Here is a 20,488-nt window from a genome sequence, read left to right as displayed (position 1 = left end):
AGTACAAAATTGTAAAACATGAAAATTCCCCCAACTTTTTCATAGTTCATTCTTCAGAGGTTGTCACTTTAACAATTTGCTATGAATTATTTTGTTATTTACTTCTATACCAGACACCTTTCTGACTGTATGACCCTGATAATAACTGCATTAAAGCAAATGATGAATATCACATTGTATTTTGGTAAATTCTTTGACTAGAAAGAGGAGAACTATTTTAGGAATGAAATTATTATAATCATGACATTGATTTTTTTTTTGAAAGCCAAGCCAGATGGGACCATATGTAGTCTCAGAACAAAGAAAAATGTACTTGATTATGTATTAATTGATGAAGAATGGATGTTAAATTCTTCAAACACCTTAGTTTAGTTGATAGAGAGGAGGAATATTAGGATAATGCTTTTCAATACAAAGAATCCAGTTTTTGTATTTTAATATAGAAATAATCTCAGATTCAACCAATTTGGAAAACCATCATTTAAGGTCCTGCAGATGTCTTGGGAAAATGCATCTGACTTATGGGATATGTGATAATTCATTATACTAAACTTTTTAAAATTTCTTCCCTAAGGCTTCCAGACAAGCTGCAGGAATTCCAGGGATTACTCCAACAGAAGAAAAGTGAGTTGTTGTTTTTTTAAATCAAGTAGAGTCAACTCTTAATTTTGGATCAAAACTAAACCGTACCTTTAGATTACTCAGTTTATTTCATTCCTTTGTTTTCTCTAAACTTATCTCTGGGCATACTACCTAAACTCTGTTAAGAACAGAAAGGAAGGCTGTATAAATCAAAACCTTTAATTTCTTTCACTTCTGTTAGCCAGACAGTGTTGAAAATAGAAAGAAAGGATTAAGATAGAAGGAAATAAGAAAAAGTTGCCATAGCTGATTTAAATTAGCCTGTGATTTAATAGCCAATGATGGTGTCCATTGCTATCTCAGAATGAGTTGCTGCAAAAATTGGATAGTTTTCCAGTGTCTAAGTCAGATGTTCCTCGTGTAGCTTTTTTATTTGGTATGAAGTGTTATGAATTCTCAAAATATCAGACAAATCCATATCCAAATGTAACTACTGAAAGAGAGAAGTCAAATATAATTCAGTTTTGGATTTTGCAGTAATTTGAATTTTGTGTATTTTTGCTCTCATCTGTTGACACAGTTAATTCAGAATCAACTAGTATTGTTTTTCTGATTCTTCCATGTTAAATTGATTATTTTGTCAAATGTTGCTCTTTTTTCAGAGATGGTAATCTTCCAGATATTGTGAACAGTGGAAGTTTGCACGAGTTCCTGGTTAATTTGCATGAGAGATATGGGCCTGTGGTCTCTTTCTGGTTTGGCAGGCGCCTTGTGGTTAGTTTGGGCAGTGTTGATGTGCTAAAGCAGCATATCAACCCCAATAAGACATGTAAGTTTAATTTTCTTTTTAATTAGAGTAGATGTCTATAAATGAAGATCCATACATTGTTCTTAGGAATAGCTAACATTTATTAAATACTTTGTATTATATGCCAGACATTGTGCTGAAGTCTTTATATTAATTACTTCATTTAAGACACAGTATTGTAAAATGATTATTTTCTTCCTTCAGTTTATAGATATGTACGAAAAAAATCCCAGTGTAAATGCCAACAGGAATTTTTTGGAACCTGAAAAACTAGTTCCAGGGTACGTCTGAAAGAGTAAAGGTACAAGAGCAGTTAAGAAACATCTAGAAAGAACATTAGTGCGGGAGATTCTTGTACCATCAGGTCGAACAGTGTATTATAAAACTTGATTAACTTAAAGAATCTTGTACTGTGATAGGACTAGACGGATTGATGGAATGGAGTAGGTAGCCCAGTAGACAAACCGAGTATATATGATAAAGGTAGCATTTTATGATAAAGGGGAAAGGTAATAAATGGTTTGGGAAAACTAGTTAGCTATTTGGAAAAAATAAATCTCAGTCCCTCTCTCACTCTTTATATCAAAATAAATTAGAAATGATTAAAATTTGGAGTCATAAAAGTAATAGAAGAAAAAATGGTTAAATCTTAAATTTTTTTGAGGGGGTTGTTGATAAGCCCTTTTGTAACCTGACACGAGATCTAAGAGCCATCAATCACAAGATGGGTAAATCTGTCTACGTAAAAATGAAAAAATTTCAGTACAATAAAAAACACCATGAAAAAGAGAGATAGGAAAATGTTGGCCACATACTATATTTCTGTAAAGTAAAAAGGTACCATGAAGAAGTTTAAAAGCGAGATGGGGGAACTATTTACCACCTATATATATATAAAGTAAATGAAAACTAATAAGAAAATAAAATGCAATTGTGGAAAAATGGGCAAAAACAAGGTAATTAAAAAAGAAGAAATAAAAATAGCCAATAAGCAAATTAAAAGATTTCAACCTCACTAATAATCAGTGGGATGCAAATAAATATGAGATTTTCACTTATCTGACTAGAGGAGATGAAAAATGTTGGCAAAACTCATTGTTGGTGAGGGAATGGAGAAACATGGAGTATAAATGTTTTACAAACTATCTGGAGAGAAGGTTGGCAGTGACCTTTGACTTATCTTAAGGAATTATCATAAGCTGATAATCACATAGATGAGAAAAGACATTAGTATTATTCATAATAAAAACTTAAAAATTTTTAATGGCTGCATTAAAGGATACATTCAGGAGTTAATATGATGATATAGGTTTATTTTATTTTGTTCTTCAGATACTCATATAGCAATTTCTATATGCCAGCACTATTGTAAGACCTTACACACGTTAACTGATTTAATCCTCAGAACACCTTATGAAGTATGTATTATGATTATCCCCACTTTACAGAAGAGAAAACTGATGTACAGAGAGGCTAAGTCATTTGCCCAAAGTCACACAACTAATTAGTGATGGAGCTGGGACTTGAAGCTAGGCTCTCTGGGCTGGGTCTGTTTTCTTTTTTTTCTTTTTTTCTTTTTTTGCGGTACGCGGGCCTCTCACTGTTGTGGCCTTTCCTGTTGCGGAGCACAGGCTCCGGACGCGCAGGCTCAGCGACCATGGCTCACGGGCCCAGCCGCTCCGCAGCATGTGGGATCTTCCCGGACCGGGGCACGAACCTGTGTCCCCTACATCGGCAGGCGGACTCTCAACCACTGCGCCACCAGGGAAGCCCATGGGTCTGTTTTCTTAATCACAGAATTTCCGCAACGTGGAAGGATGGCTCCGTTAAGAAATGCAAAGATGGGTATAACCAGACATGGCCTCTGCTCCTGTGGAATTTATAGTCTAGTGCTGGGGAAGTGGGGGAGCATGTAAATGGTGTTCGAATGATCACACTAATGAACTGAGAGACGTGCTCTGAAAGAAGGGACTGTAGTTCTTTGCAAAATCTGACAGATTTTTCTGTCTGTCTCTCTCTGGTGAGAAATGTTAACAGCTGTAAAAAAAAAAAATCTCAGATATTTAACAGTGACTATCTCTGTGTGGTGACATTTAGATGAATTTATTTTCTATGTATCTATGTTGTTTTAATTATTTACAATGACAGTGTATTTTTGCATATGTGGAAACAATACAGTCATTAAAGAAACACTTATGGAATTCTCTGGCGATCCAGTGGTTAGCACTCTGTGCTTCCACTGCAAGGGGCCTGGGTGTGATCCCTGGTTGGGGAACTAAGATCCTGCGAGCCTCACAGCGCTGCCGCCAAAAAAAAACAGGAAACAAGAAACACTTAAAAGTGAATGAAGGAGAAAAGAAAAGAAATTTTTGGATTCAGCTAAATAATTTTAACTGTAATACTTGACAGTTACATACACAAAATCAATTTTGCTTTAAAAATCAGTGGTGTGATTTTTTTTTTACAAAGTGAAAGATATTGCTGTCATGTGAGTAGAAAATTTATGTAAATATTAATGATTTACAGTGAAATTCCCAGTCAGAATATTGTTTTCTTGCCAATTTTTTTTTTTTTTTTTTTTGTGGTACGTGGGCCTCTCACTGTTGTGGCCTTTCCCGTTGCGGAGCACAGGCTCCGGGCACGCAGGCTCAGCGGCCATGGCTCACCGGCCCCGCTGCTCTGCGGCACGTGGGATCTTCCCGCACCGGGGCACGAACCCGTGTCCCCTGCATCGGCAGGTGGACTGTCAACCACTGCGCCACCAGGGAAGCCCTTTCTTGCCAATTTTTATTGCCTCTTGAACTGTTCACATTTAGGAAAGACAAGGGAGTTGTGAAAAAATGTTCATAGTCTCTTGGCTACAGTCCTGTACCTCCCTGATCTCTGTTCTTTTGCTGGAGATTTTTTTTTTTTGAGTGATTACTTTGCCTTTGAAATGTTTAATTTGTCTGTTTCAGCGGACCCTTTTGAAACCATGCTAAAGTCATTATTAAGGTATCAGTCTGAGAGTGGGAATGTGAGTGAAAACCTCATGAGGAAAAAATTGTATGAAAATGGTGTGACTAATTCTCTGCGGAGTAATTTTGCTCTCCTGCTAAAGGTAAGGTAGTTTGTCCTGGAGTTCTATCATACAGATAATAGTATATGGATCTTCCTCGAGTTACGATGGGGTTATGTCCTGATAAACACATCGTGAGTTGAAAAATATCATAAGTTGAAAATGCATTTAAATACACCTAACCTCCTGGACATCATAGCTTAGCCTAGCCTGCTTTAATCATACTCAGAACACTTACGTTAGCCTGCAGTTGGGCACAGTCATCTCACACTAAGCCTATTTTATAATAGAGTGTTGACTAGCTCGTGTAATTTATTGAACACTGTACAGAAAGTGAGGAATAGATTGTTGTCTGGGTACAGAATGGTTGTAAGCTTATGGGCTCTTTGCTGTCATGGTCCCATGGCTGGCTGTGGGCTACGGCTGCTGTCGCTGCCAGCGTCACAAAGAGTCGTACTTCATACGCTAGCCCAGCAGAAGATCAAGATAAGTTCAGAGGACCGTTTCTACTGAACGCTTATGGCTTTTGCGCCATGGTAATGTTGAAAAATTGTATGTCGGGGACCATCTGTATATTTTAACTATTAGTGTGTCTTTGTTTTTCCTACTCTTTTCTTACCTGTCTTTCGAAGCTGAATTTTACTCTTTTTTTGCTGGGGCGGGCCGCACTGCAAGGCTTGTGGGATCTTAGTTCCCTGCCAGGGGTTGAATCCATGCTCCCTGCAGTGGAAGCGCAGAGCCTTAACCACAGGACCGCCAGGGAAGTCCCTCTAAGCTGATTTTTATTCTCCTGAAATTCTAAAACGAAACAAAAACAAAGCAAAAATCTTAACATCTAGACTCCCTATGTAGGTTGGAATGATGGGAGCAGAGAGAACCTGAAGACATTTTATGTATCAGTAGATTTGTCCATTGTTTTCAGACCAGACTAAACCAGCATTTCCTAAAATATGGTCTGAACTCACCTGAAACACTCCCTCTTGTTTAAGGTGCAGACTACTGGGCCTTTACTTGGACAAACTGAATCACTGAGAGGGGCACCTGACATTTTTAAGAAGCTCAGCAAATCATTTACAAAGGTTGAGAACAATACTAATCCTTACCGTTTCCTTTTTGTTTCTGAAGACCCTTAGCCAAGCCCTGTGCACTGCCTCACAGTTCCCTGTGCTCCCACAGGGCTGTTGCAGACCTTCACCCTTATTCTAGTACTGCCAGTCCTACCAACCCCTTTGCTTGCTGTAGATGTCCTAGCCTCCTGCTTTGCTGAGACTATGGAGTCCTTTACGTGTGAACTCCCTCAGTAGCCTGTTCCCCCACCAGTAGACTCTGTCCATCACAAACCTTGGTTCTTTTTTCTTATTTTAAATCTTGAAGAATCCTTCCTTCTGTCCAAAGCTAATCTATCCATTTGTGCCATTTAAAAATAATGTAATTTATAAAAGTAATATATGGTTGCTAAAGAAAACGTGGAAAATCTGATAGTGTAAAGAAATCACTCATAATTTGACTATAGATTTTTTATATGGTTGAGATCATATTGTATGTACAATTTTATATACTTTTTCACTATAAAACGTATCGTAAGCGTTTCCCCATCATTAAAAAATTTGCAGGGACTTCCCTGGCCGTCCAGGTGAAGGCTCTGCACTTGCACTGCGGCCGTGGGGTGAGGGTGGGGTGAGCATGGCTTCGAGGTTCCATCCCTGGTCGGGGAACTAAGGTCCTGCATGCCCTGTGGCTCGGCCAAAAAGAAAAAGAGAAAAGAAAAGAGAAGAAAATTTCCAAAAATAACTAAAATTATGCTTTTTCTGCTAGTCACTTTATAAAATATGGAAACATTTAGAGAAGTCCTAAGGAAAAAAATAAACATTTTTACTGCTGTTCATTCCCCGGTGATAACCATGTTTAACATTTTAAAATACTTTGCATCATTCCAGTCATTTCTGTGTACAGTAGAATTTCAATCAGCATTATACTGTAGAGATAGTTTTAGACTGCATTTTTATTTACCATTATATGATAAGTATTTTTATAACAGTAAATACTCTTAGAAAATTACATTTGAAAAGAGTCTCTAATGTCACTTTTACCTTCTGAATATCTTTCAAATTGCTCTACTCCACCAGCACTGCTCCCATCCTGGTTTAAGCTTCCATCGTCTTATGTGGATTGCTTGTTTCTCTGCCTTCTCTCTGCCCTTCCCCAATTTCTACCCTCTGTTAGGGATTCTTAGACTTCTTTTAAGACATGTACCCCTTGCAGTTGTGGTGAAACCTACAGACTCCTTCGGAGAATAGCATTTGGAAATGTGTAACTACAAAGGAAACCAATATAGTTATCAAAATGTTATTTTTAAAAAACATGTGGTATTATAATATCAGTGCTTTATTGTTAATGTATTACATAACAAGATCTAGCAATGCTTCCTCAAACTTCCACAATTTTAAAGTAATGATGTTATGAGAGACAAAACCATTATTTTGAGAGTTTTACAATAACCAAAATATAATGGGAACGTATTTGAGATTTGTATTGCGACAAAGTTAAAAGGCCTATATTCAGAAAGAAGTGCTAAATTTTATTTAGAGGTTAGTGAAAAATAAAGATTTTTTTCCTCCCTCATCCAAGTTCATGGACTCCTGGATTCTATGCACAGACCCTTGGTATCTATGGACTGGATGTTCATAACCCCTGAGAACAGACACTTTCAAAATACAATTCTTATTTTATCAGTCCCTGATCAAAAACCTCCAGTGGCTTCCCTTTGCTCTTGGGACAAACTCCGAAGTCTTGAATGTAATCTTAAAGACCGTATGTGGTTTGGCCTGTCTACTTTTCCAGCCTCATTTCCCACTTTCTCATTTGTGCTTATACTCTAGCCACCCTGGTTTTCTCTTAGTTCTGTACCTTGTTCTCTGCTATCTCAAGGGCTCTGTATATGCTGTTCCTGTTGCCTGGATTGTCTCATCTAACCATCCACACACCTAGTTAATGCATGTTTATTCTTCAGCTCAGTTTAGATGTCACTTCCCCAGGGAAGCCATCTCTGATCATCCCACTGTCCCTAGGAAGGTCCCCCTTTTAGATGCTGTCATAACACCCTTTGCTTTTCCTTTGCAACACGTCCTAGTTTGTAATTATATTATGTGTAATTCTTTGAATAATCTTTCCTAAGCTGTATGCTCCACGGAGGGAGACACTATTCTGTTTTGATTTCTACTGTATCCGTGGGTCTTGGTGTAGAGTAGGCCCTCAGTAAATATTTATTAAATCAGTGAATGAATACCGACCAACTTACAGGTCCTCAATTCATAGTCTCTTCTCTTATCTCTGTGGGTCTGTTCTTGCTATTTTCTCCTCAGCTAACTCCTGTCCAGCTCGTCTTCCAATATCCAGTTTAGTTACCTACCCTCTGCCATTCACTCTCTTTACTACCATGACAACCTGGCCATACTTACATAACAAAATTAAATTGACTTTCTTATCTCCCTTCTTATATTGTGTTTTCCTTCCCCTTTCCTGTAATCTGTGTACCTCGAAGAAAGTTTTTATTTTGTTGTATGTTTAATGTAGCTTCTTGGGAAGTAGTAGTATTGTATAGAGCAGAGACTTTAAGCTTGGGCAAAAGGCTTTGAATCCTATTTCTGTCATTTAGTATCTGCATGATTCTTTGTGTGTTACTTGGCCTTTGTGAGCTTTTATTGCCTCTTTTTTTTTTGGCTACTCTGCAGGGATCCCTTAATTTTCCGACCAGGGGCCAAACCTGTGCCCCTTGCGTTAGAAGCACAGAGTCTTAACCACTGGACCGCCAGGGAGGTCCTATTGCCTCATCTTAAATTGAGGATAATAGCATCCACGTTACAAATTCGCTGTGAGGATTATATGAGGTCATGATGTAAAATACCTAACAACAGGTCTTAGAACACAGTAACTACTCAAAAAAATACCTTTCCTTCCTTTGTTTGAGAAGTAGGTTTTCCTGCTGTTTGTTTGCTGCTCCCCCCACCTCCCAGCGTTCTTCTGTTCTGTTAAATTTTCTTCTTTCTTACATTTTTCCTGCTCCTCTGAAACTACACCTCCTTATTAATGCTTCCAATTTAGTTAATGCGTTTCTTCTTTCATGCAGGGTTTTTATAGTTGATGGGCCTATATCTGTCCCATTTGAAGGGTTACGTAGGAGTCCTTACTGTTCTATATAGATTAAACCCACATTCACTCACAAGTACACAAATACACCCCACTGACTTTCACATTGTATATGGTAAATAATTTTTAAAACCATGGAAAAAAATTTTTTTTGAATTTTTGAATTTTATTTTATTTATTTTTCTATACAGCAGTTTCTCGTTAGTCATCCATTTTATACACATCAGTGTATACGTGTCAAACCCAATCTCCCAATTCATCACCCCTCCACCCCACTTTCCCCCCTTGGTGTCCATACATTTGTTCTCTACATTTGTGTCTCTATTTCTGCCCTGCAAACCGGTTCATCTGTACCATTTTTCTAGGTTCCACATATATGCGTTAATATATGATATTTGTTTTTCTCTTTCTGACTTACTGCACTCTGTATGACAGTCTCTAGATCCATCCACATCTCTACAAATGACCCAATTTCGTTCCTTTTTATGGCTGAGTAATACTCCATTGTATATATGTACCACATCATCTTTATCCATTCGTCTGTCGATGGGCATTTAGGTTGCTTCCATGACCTGGCTACTGTAAATAGTGCTGCAGTGAACACTGGGGTGCATGTGTCTTTTTGAATTGTGGTTTTCTCAGGTATATGCCCAGTAGTGGGATTTCTGAGTCATATGGTAGTTCTATTTTTAGTTTTTTAAGGAACCTCCATACTGTTCTCCATAGTGACTGTACCAATTTACATTCCCACCAACAGTGCAAGAGGGTTCCCTTTTCTCCACACCCTCTCCAGCATTTGTTGTTTGTAGATTTTCTGATGATGCCCATTCTAACTGGTGTGAGGTGATACATCACTGTAGTTTTGATTTGCATTTCTCTAATAATTAGTGTAAAAGTCATGAAAAATTTAAATACAAATAGAATAGTATAATGAACATCTGTATTCTCATCACCAAACTTTAACAGTTAGCAAATTAGACGCAATCTTACTTTATCTATACCCCAACTTACCTCCCCTGTTTTCTCTCTGGATTATTTTTAAACAGATTCCAGACATCGTACAGATGAGGACATACTTTTTCAAGGGCTTAAGAGTATTTAGCATGTAATAGCTACTTGGTCAGGTTTCTTTTCTTTTCCTTCTCACCTTCTGTAACTTTGTTCATTCCTCCTAAAAAAGGTTCAGACTGCTCATTATAAGACTTTTGTGACTTTTTTGAGTTGTAGAATAACTGATAAATCTTAAGAGGATGCCATTTTGACTCATCCTACAGTATCTACTTTTAAAAAATTACATTCAGTAAATGCTTAATGCCATATTTTCCTTATTCTTCAATTCTGTTTGAAACTCACACTTTTCATTCAAGATTTGAGGCTGGCTTGTTGAGTTTACCGGAAGCATTAATTAACATGTTGGCTCCTTTGCACAGTTTTGCTTCCAAAAACTAAGCAAACAAGGCCTTTAACCATGGCCAGCTGCTGATTAGTCTTTCTCCTTTCCAGTTCCTATTTCTAACTGATAGCCATTATTCACAGGGCCATCAGGACATCTGTATATCAAATTTCCACCTTCTCATTATTGTCAGTACTGTTTGGTTTTGTTTTGTTTTAAATATTTATTTGGCTGTGCCAGGTCTTAGTTGTGGCACACGAGATCTTCATTGTAGCGTGCGGGACCTTTAGTTGCAGTATGCGGGATCTTTAGTTGTGGCATGCAGAATCTAGTTCCCTGACCAGGGATTGAACCCAGGCCCCCTACGTTGGGAGTGCGTAGTCTTAACCACTGGACCACCAGGGAAGTCCCAGTCAGTACTGTGTTGTATCATCATGTTCTCTGGACCTCTCAGGCTGCCTGCTTGGGTCGTCATAGCTGGTCCTGTCACACCTGAATGTCCTACCTGAAAGCAGTTATGTTGCCTCTGTCTAAGCATTCACCAGTCAGAACCTTTCTTTCTGTTCTGTTTAAACACCTAACATTTGTCTGTAAGAATCTTTGTATTTAATTGTATAGCTCCAGGGAATTTTACCTATTTCTCTTTGCTTTGCTTTCAGTGATTATGCTTTTCAGTAATCTTTATTGTTAAAAGCCTTAATTAGTCTTTCTTCTCTGCTTCAAGCTAAGTAATTCTAGCTTCTTTAATCTTTAATCGTAGGCTCTCTTTCCCAAATTTTCAATCTTTTTTGTCCTTGCTCTGTATTGCGTTTTTTTCTCCTCCTATCTGATCAACGGCAAATCAAAGTGGAAAATTATTTACCAGTTTTCACATTTCTTGCCATCATATTTTCAAGCTTTGGTTCACAGACTGGGTCCATACATGAGAAATGTGTTTCAGGTTTATGTTTTCAACCCCGTAGCACAAGCCAGTTACTTAGCTTACTCATTAGTCAGAAATACCAATTAATATTTAATCAGTAAGAACATGATTGAAGAGAGCTGTAGTCAGAGCATCCTCTTCCTCCCTACTAATGGTTTTTCTTTAAGAGAACAGGGCTGTTTATCAGAGTTACCACTCCAGAATAAGCTGTACTTCATATTGACACAATAAATCTTTTGCCTTTTTTTTTTTTTAAATTTATTTATTTATTTTTGCGGTACGTGGGCCTGTCACTGTTGTGGCCTCTCCTGTTGCGGAGCACAGGCTCCGGACGCGCAGGCTCAGCGGCCATTGCTCATGGGCCCAGCCGCTCCGCGGCATGTGAGATCCTCCCGGACCAGGGCACGAACCCATGTCCCCTGCATTGGCAGGTGGACTCTCAACCACTGCGCCACCAGGGAAGGCCTCTTTTGCCTTTTTTATTTTTATTTTGGTCCAAATCTGAATTCTGTATTCTGACTCTTCTCTAATCCTCTCAAACCTCATCCTGTGAGTTCTGGTTCCTTCTTGCCCTGACCGTCTCTGCTCAAAGGCTGTGTGTAAACGTCCACTTTAGTTCTGTGAGTGTAACTTCTCTCTTCTGTGTGCTTCAGCCCCATATGCTCCTATGACTTTTGGGTTAAACTCTGATTTAAGAAGTATTTTCTGGATTTTAGAATTTATGACAGTTTTCCAGAACCCTCTTAATTGACAGCTTAGTAATAATAGCCAAAATTATTGAACTCATTGGTTTAATACTATCAAGTGAAGCTCATCAACAGATTGTTAGAATTCCCATCTAATACACATAGTCAAGATTCATAAACTAAAAGAGATTCATATAAGCCTCTAGCAGATGTACTAGATATGTATGTCAGGTAAAAACCTCCATGAATCATTTCTAATATTTGCATTGTTTTGTAGAGTACTGTGCAAAACAAATGGATGAGCAAATCACAACACAGTTCTGTGATACAAATGACAATATTGATAATAAAATTTTTATGCTCATGGCTAAAAAGGGGGAAAAAAAGGCTTTACCAGCATAGGCTGAAAGCATTTCCACAGTTAGTTGCATAATCAGTAATAATCTGGTACTGTGGGGAGATAGTCACAGTTAAAGTCTCTGATAAGTCACAGATTGTCCTAATAGGTTTTTAGGATACCATTTGGGTCCTAAATTTTGACCCAAATGGTCCAAATTTAGGAATACCATTTATAGGTCCAATGTTTAGGAATACCATTTATAGGTTTGTTTTTTTTTTTTTTTGGAACATGTAATATCTCACAGAAGAAAGGTCACCAGAAAACTGACTACCTATCACTTAGAACTGAGGAAATATATACCCTGGATTTCATTTAAAAAGCAGCTATGTACAGAAGCTCTTACACATTATTAAGGAAAAGATAGAAGCCCCAGTAGAAAAATGGCTAAAGAAGTAAACGTGCAGTACATTGTGGAAAACATGTAAATGGCCATTAAATATTTGAAACTTGTTTAAACCCTACCAATAATTAGAACGAAATAAGCCAATTAAAGCAATGCTGAGTTATTTTTTACCTGTTAGACTGACAGAGGTTTTATAAAATGACAACACTTAGTACAGTCCAAAGTATGGGAAATGGACACTTTGAGATTGCTGGTAAGACTGTAAGCTGATATAGGCTTTCTCCAGGGCAGCATGGCCATATAAAGCAAAAGCTTAAAAACTACTTCTTAACTCAGAAATTTCATATCTAAGGAAGTCAAATGGCAATAGATGTATATACAGAGATGGCTGTTGAAGCATTGTTTATTGTAGCAGAAATTGGAAAATACTTAAACGTCCAGTAGTAGAGGATTATTTGAATGATCGTAAATCCGTACAATGGATTAGAATGAAAACATTAAGGTGGCAAAGACATTTATTTACTGACATGGGGAGATGGTTTGCTAGAGCTAGCACAAACTTGGTGGCTTAAACGCAGAAATTTATTGTCTCACAGTTCTGGAGGCTGTTGCCCAAGATCAAGTTGCCAGCAGAGTTGGTTCCTTCTGAGGGCTATGAGGGAAATCTGTTCTATGCCTCTTTCCTAGCTGCTAGTAGTTTGCTGGTAATCTCTGGTGTTCCTTGGCTTGTACACTTATCACTCCAATCTCTGCCTTCATGTTTATAATGAGGTATCCCTGTGTGTGTATATGTTTGTGTGTGTGTTTCAGTGTCCAAATTTCCCCTTTTTATAAGGACACAGTGGTATTGGATTAAGGCCCACCCTAATGTGCATACCTTAAACTGATTTTCTGCAAGAACCTATTCCCAAATGAGGTCACATTCACAGGCACTGGGGGTTAAAACTTCAAGATCCTTTGGGGGGGGCACAATTCAACCCATAACAGATGGTAAGTGAAAAAAACCAGTATACAGAACAGTTTGTAGAGTATTAATATATTGTCCAAAGTATACCTTTATGCACACATGTATGTACACATATACATGGATACACATACCTATAGAAAAACATGAAAAGCTCTATTAAAAAAAATGTTATCAGTAATTACTGCTACTGGGTTGAATTTAGGGTGATTTAAATTAATTTCTATATTTTCATTTATTTTTAAGTTATTTATTGTTTTCTACATATTAATTTTCTTTACACTAACCTGTATTACTGTACAAGTCAAAAACAATGAACCAAAAAAAAAAAAACAATGAACCACTCAACTCTCAGTGATAGTCTGAATAGTCAACTGAATTTTCATTAGGAGCAATTTTAATAATTCATTGACTAATTAAAACCAAAATTCAATAATTTATTTAATTTTCTCTAAGAACAAAGCCTTTTATTCATGGACTTTCTTAGGACTATGTATTTGGTTTCTTTTATTCTTCTGGAAGCTGCTAATACGCAGGAGTTGATTTGGGGAGAATGATGTTCCCTGCTGTTGTTTTTGTACTGTTCAGTATTTTTTTTTAATTTAATTTAATTTAATTTTTTAACATCTTTATTGGGGTATAATTGCTTTACAATGGTGTGTTAGTTTCTGCTTTATAACAAAGTGAATCAGTCATACATAAACATATGTTCCCATATGTCTTCCCTCTTGCGTCTCCCTCCCTCCCACCCTCCCTATCCCACCCCTCCAGGCTGTCACAAAGCACCAAGCCAATACCCCTGTGCCATGCGGCTGCTTCCCACTAGCTATCTACCTTACTATGTTTGTTAGTGTGTATATGTCCATGACTCTCTCGCCCTGTCACAGCTCACCCTTCCCCCTCCCCATAACCTCAAGTCCATTCTCTAGGAGGTCTGCGTCTTTATTCCTGCCTTACCCCTAGGTTCTTCATGACATTTTTTTTTTCTTAAATTCCATATATATGTGTTAGCATACGGTATTTGTCTTTCTCCTTCTGACTTACTTCACTCTGTATGACAGGCTCTAGGTCTATCCACCTCATTACAAATAGCTCAATTTCGTTTCTTTTTATGGCTGAAAAATATTCCATTGTATATATATGCCACATCTTCTTTATCCATTCATCCGATGATGGGCACTTAGGTTGTTTCCATCTCCGGGCTATTGTAAATAGAGCTGCAATGAACATTTTGGTACATGACTCTTTTTGAATTTTGGTTTTCTCAGGGTATATGCCCAGTAGTGGGATTGCTGGGTCATATGGTAGTTCTATTTGTAGTTTTTTAAGGTACCTCCATACTGTTCTCCATAGTGGCTGAACCAATTCACATTCCCACCAGCAGTGCAAGAGTGTTCCCTTTTCTCCACACCCTCTCTAGCATTTATTGTTTCTAGATTTTTTGATGATGGCCATTCTGACTGGTGTGAGATGATACCTCATTGTAGTTTTGATTTGCATTTCTCTAATGATTAATGATGTTGAGCATTCTTTCATGTGTTTGTTGGCAGTCTGTATATTTTCTTTGGAGAAATGTCTATTTAGGTCTTCTGCCCATTTTTGGATTGGGTTGTTTGTTTTTTTGTTATTGAGCTGCATGAGCTGCTTGTAAATTTTGGAGATTAATACTTTGTCGGTTGCTTCATTTGCAAATATTTTCTCCCATTCTGAGGGTTGTCTTTTGGTCTTGTTTATGGCTTCCTTTGCTGTGCAAAAGCTTTGAAGTTTCATTAGGTCCCATTTGTTTATTTTTGTTTTTATTTCCATTTCTCTAGAAGGTGGGTCAAAAAGGATCTTGCTGTGATTTATGTCATAGAGTGCTTTGCCTATGTTTTCCTCTAAGAGTTTGATGGTGTCTGGCCTTACATTTAGGTCTTTAATCCATTTTGAGCTTATTTATGTGTATGGTGTTAGAGAGTGATCTAATCTCATACTTTTACATGTACCTGTCTAGTTTTCCCAGCACCACTTCTTGAAGAGGCTGTCCTTTCTCCACTGTACATTCCTGCCTCCTTTATCAAATATAAGGTGACCATATGTGCGTGGGTTTATCTCTGGGCTTTCTATCCTGTTCCATTGATCTATCTTTCTGTTTTTGTGCCAGTACCGTACTCTGTTGATTACTGTGGCTTTGTAGTATAGTCTGAAGTAAGGGAGCCTGATTCCTCCAGCTCTGTTTTTCTTTCTCAAGATTGCTTTGGCTATTCGGGGTCTTTTGTGTTTCCATACAAACTGTGAAATTTTCTGTTCTAGTTCTGTGAAAAATGCCATTGGTAGTTTGATGGGGATTGCATTGAATCTGTAGATTGCTTTGGGTAGTAGAGTCATTTTCACAATGTTGATTCTTCCAATCCAAGAACATGGTGTATCTCTCCATCTATTTGTATCATCTTTAATTTCTTTCATCAGTGTCTTATAATTTTCTGCATACAGATCTTTTGTCTCCTTAGGTAGGTTTATTCCTAGATATTTTATTCTTTTTGTTGCAGTCGTAAATGGGAGTGTTTTCTTGATTTCACTTTCAGATTTTTCATCATTAGTGTATAGGAATACCAGAGATTTCTGTGCATTAATTTTGTATCCTGCTACTTTACCAAATTCATTGATTAGCTCTAGTAGTTTTCTGGTAGTATCTTTAGGATTCTCTATGTATAGTATCATGTCATGTGCAAACAGTGACAGCTTTACTTCTTCTTTTCTGATTTGGATTCCTTTTATTTCCTTTTCTTCTCTGATTACTGTGGCTAAAACTTCCAAAACTATGTTGAATAAGAGTGGTGAGAGTGGGCAACCTTGTCTTGTTCCTGATCTTAGTGGAAATGCTTTCACTTTTTCACCATTGAGGATGATGTTTGCTGTGGGTTTGTCGTATATGGCCTTTATTCTGTTGAGGTAGTTTCCCTCTCTGCCCACTTTCTGGAGAGTTTTTATCATAAATGGGTGTTGAATTTTGTCAAAAGCTTTTTCTGCATCTATTGAGATGGTCATATGGTTTTTATTCTTCAATTTGTTAATATGGTGTATCACATTGATTGATTTGTGTATATTGAATCCTTGCATCCCTGGGATAAACCCCACTTGATCATGGTGTATGATCCTTTTAATGTGTTGTTGGATTCTGTTTGCTAGTATTTTGTTGAGGATATTTGCATTTATATTCATCAGTGATATTGGCCTGTAATTTTCTTTTTTTGTGGTATCTTTGTCTGATTTTGGTATCAGGGTGATGGTGGCCTCATAGAATGAGTTTGGGAGTGTTCCTTCCTCTGCAGTTTTTTGGAAGAGTTTGAGAAGGATGGGTATTAGCTCTTCTCTGAATGTTTGACAGAATTCACCTGTGAAGCCATCTGGTCCTGGACTTTTGTTTGTTGGAAGCTTTTTTTTTTTTGCGGTATGCGGGCCTCTCACTGCCGCAGCCTCTCCCGTTGCGGAGCACAGGCTCCGGACGTGCAGGCTCAGTGGCCATGGCTCACGGGCCCAGCCACTCCGCGGCATGTGGGATCTTCCTGGACCGGGGCACAAACCCATGTCCCCTGCATCGGCAGGCGGACTCGCACCCACCGTGCCACCAGGGAAGCCCTGTTGGAAGCTTTTTAATTACAGTTTCAATTACATTACTTGTGATTGATCTGTTCATATGTTCTGTTTCTTCCTGGTTCAGTCTTGGAAGGTTATACCTTTCTAAGAATTTGTCCATTTCTTCCAGGTTGTCCATTTTATTGGCATAAAGTTGCTTGTAGTTGTCTCTTAGGATGCTTTGTATTTCTGTGGTGTCCGTAGTAACTTCTCCTTTTTCGTTTCTAATTTTATTAATTTGAGTCCTCTCCCTCTTTTTCTTGATGAGTCTGGCTAATGGTTTATCAATTTTGTTTATCTTCTCAACCAGTTTTTAGTTTTATTGATCTTTGCTATTGTTTTCTTTGTTTTTATTTCATTTATTTCTGCTCTGACCTTTACGATTTCTTTCCTTCTGCTAACTTTGGGTTGTTTGTTCTTCTTTCTCTAGTTCCTTTAGGTGTAACGTTAGATTGTTTGTGATTATTCTTGTTTCTTAAAGTAGGCTTGTATTGCTATAAGTTTCCCTCTTAGAACTGCTTTTGCTACATCCCATAGGTTTTGGATCGTCGTGTTTTCATTGTAATTTGTCTCTAGGTATTTTTTGATTTCCTCTTTGATTTCTTCAGTGATCTCTTGGTTATTTAGTAACATATTGTTTAGCCTCCATGTGTTTGTGTTTATTACGTTTTTTTCCCTGTAATTGATTTCTCGTATCATGGCACTGTGGTCAGAAAAGATGCTTGATATGATTTCAATTTTCTTGAATTTACTGAGGCTTGATTTGTGACCCAAAATGTGATCTATTCTGGAGAATGTTCCGTGTGCACTTGAGAAGAAAGCATAATCTGCTGTTTTTGGATGGAATGTCCTATAAATATTAATTAAGTCCATCTGGTCTGTTGTGTCATTTAAAGCTTGTGTTTCCTTATTAATTTTCTGTTTGGATGATCTGTCCATCGAGGTAAGTGAAGTGTTAAACGTCCCCCACTATTATTGTGTTTCTGTCGATTTCTTCTTTTATAGCTGTTAGCAGTTGCCTTATGTATGGAGGTGCTCCTATGTTGGGTGCATATATATTTATAATTGTTATATCTTCTTGGATTGATCCCTTGATCATTATGTAGTGTCCTTCCTTGTCTCTTATAACATTTTTTATTTTAAAATCTATTTTATCTGATATGAGTATTGCTACTCCAGCTTTCTTTTGATTTCCATTTGCATGGAATATCTTTTTCCATCCCCTCACTTTCAGTCTGTATGTGTCCCTAAGTCTGAAGTGGGTCTCTTGTAGACAGCATATATATGGGTATTGTTTTTGTATCCATTCAGCGAGCCTGTGTCTTTTGGTTGGAGCATTTAATCCATTCACATTTAAGGTAATTATCGATATGTATGTTCCTATTACCATTTTCTTAATTGTTTTGGATTTGTTTTGTAGGTCCCTTTCTTCTCTGTGTTTCCCACTTAAAGAAGTTCTTTTCGCATTTGCTGTAGAGGTGGTTTGGTGGTGCTGAATTCTCTTAGCTTTTGCTTGTGTGTAAAGCTTTTGATTTCTCTATCAAATCTGAATGAAATCCTTGCCGGGTAGAGTAATCTTGGTTGTAGGTTCTTTCCTTTCATCACTTTAAGTATATCATGCCACTCTCTTCTGGCTTGTAGAGTTTGTGCTGAGAAATCAGCTGTTAACCTTATGGGAGTTCCCCTGTATGTTGTTTGTCGTTTTTCCCTTGCTGCTTTCAGTAATTTTTCGTTGTCTTTAATTTTTGCTTGTTTGATTACTGTGTGTCTCGGCATGTTTCTCCTGGGTTTATCCTGTATGGGACTTTCTGCGCTTCCTGGACTTGGGTGGCTATTTCCTTTCCCATGTTAGGAAAGTTTTCGACTATAATCTTTTCAGTTATTATCTTGGGTCCTTTCTCTCTCTCTTCTCCTTCTGGGATCCCTATAATGCGAATGTTGTTGTGTTTAATGTTGTCCCAGAGTCTCTTAGGCTGTCTTCATTTCCTTTCATTCTTTTTTCTTTATTCTGTTCTGCAGCAGTGATTTCCACCATTCTGTCTTCCAGGTCACTTATCCGTTCTTCTGCCTCAGTTATTCTGCTATTGATTCCTTCGAGTGTAGTTTTCATTTCAATTATTTTATTGTTCATCTCTGTTTGTTCTTGAATTCTTCTAGGTCTTTGTTAAACATTTCTTGCATCTTCTTGATCTTTGCCTCCATTCTTTTTCTGAGGTCCTGGATCATCTTCAGTATCATTATTCTGAATTCTTTTTCTGGAAGGTTGCCTATCTCCACTTCATTTAGTTGTTTTTCTGGGGTTTTATCTTGTTCCTTCATCTGGTACCTAGCCCTCTGCCTTTTCATGTTGTCTATCTTTCTGTGAATGTGGTTTTTTTCCACAGGCTGCAAGGTTGTAGTTCTTCTTGCTTCTGCTGTCTGCCCTCTGGTGGATGAGGCTATCTAAGAGGCTTGTGCCAGGTCCCTGATGGGAGGGACTTGTCATTATGATTTTGATTTGCATTTTCCTGATGGTGAATAAAATTAAGCATTTTTTCATTTGTTTATTTACCAGTTGGATAGTCACTCTGGTGTAGTGCTATTTCAAGTCTTTTGCCCATTTTTCTTTTGGGTTTTCTCTCTTTGTATTGATTTTTAAGAGGTTTTTAAAAATTCTGAATTTAAGAACTTTATTGGATGCATGTGTGTGTGCATATATATTATATACGTGTATATCTCAAGTATCTTCTACTGTGGCTTGATTTTATAGGATCTTAAGCTTGTCTTTTGATGAACAGATACTAATTTTAGTGTAGTCTAACTTATTTTTTTTGCCTTTATGTTTACTGCATTTTAAATCTTACGTGAGAAATCTTTATTTAACTTAATGTCATGAATATATTCATCTAAGTTTTGTTCTGGTAGTTTTACTGTTTACCTTTCAAACTTAGATCTGTAATCTATTTAGTGTTTATTATTGTGTAAAGAATGAGGAAAGGGGTTAACATTCCTTTTTTTCCCGTATGGTTATCCAGTTGACCCAGCATAACATCGAAAAGATCATCCTTTTTCCATTGTACTGTAATGTTACCTTTGTCAAAACCAAGTAACTGTGTAGGTCACTTGATGTATGTAAAGTTACCTTTACATATTGTTGACTGGGGAAAAACGCACAATCTAAAAGTTGTGAGTTATATTTTATTCAGGGACCTTACTGAGAAAAATAGCCTGGGAAACAGCCTCTCAGATGGCTCTGAGGAACTGTTCTGAAGAGGTAAGGGAGGAGCCAGGATATATTCCTATATATTCTGAGGAAAAAAAACTGTGTAGTCAAACATCAGAAGACTACTGCTAATGGCAAAAACCAGATATCTGAAATTAGTGATTTTAGTGCTTTTCTATGTATGAGAAGATGTAAGAGTCTGGACTTATTGAAATTATTCCTTAGATATACATCTTACATATCTAGGGCCTGTATCCTGTTTTTCTCCATTCTGAATCCCTTCAGGGTGCACCATGTGGGGAGGAGGGGCAGCAGTGGCTGATGGCTTGATGGTGGCAACATTTGTTGTTTACTGGAATGGTAGGCAAC

The 20,488-nt window shown here is 37.6% G+C and overlaps 1 protein-coding gene across 2 annotated transcripts in view; it reads left to right on the top strand.

The window, feature by feature from the left end:
- CYP20A1 (cytochrome P450 family 20 subfamily A member 1) overlaps nt 1-20,488 on the top strand; it is a 78,495-nt gene that overhangs the window by 3,828 nt on the left and 54,179 nt on the right. For both annotated transcript variants that reach the window (XM_030854244.3, XM_070045925.1), the window contains exons 2-4: nt 575-624; nt 1,245-1,411; nt 4,348-4,490. In XM_030854244.3, the coding sequence (XP_030710104.1) occupies nt 575-624; nt 1,245-1,411; nt 4,348-4,490 (360 nt within the window). The remainder of the gene's footprint in view (nt 1-574; nt 625-1,244; nt 1,412-4,347; nt 4,491-20,488) is intronic.

This window comes from Globicephala melas, chromosome 7 (genome assembly GCF_963455315.2).
Source record: "Globicephala melas chromosome 7, mGloMel1.2, whole genome shotgun sequence".
NCBI lineage: Eukaryota > Metazoa > Chordata > Mammalia > Artiodactyla > Delphinidae > Globicephala > Globicephala melas.
Note: the sequence above shows the minus strand (reverse complement) of the source record. Positions and strands in the feature narration are given on the sequence as shown.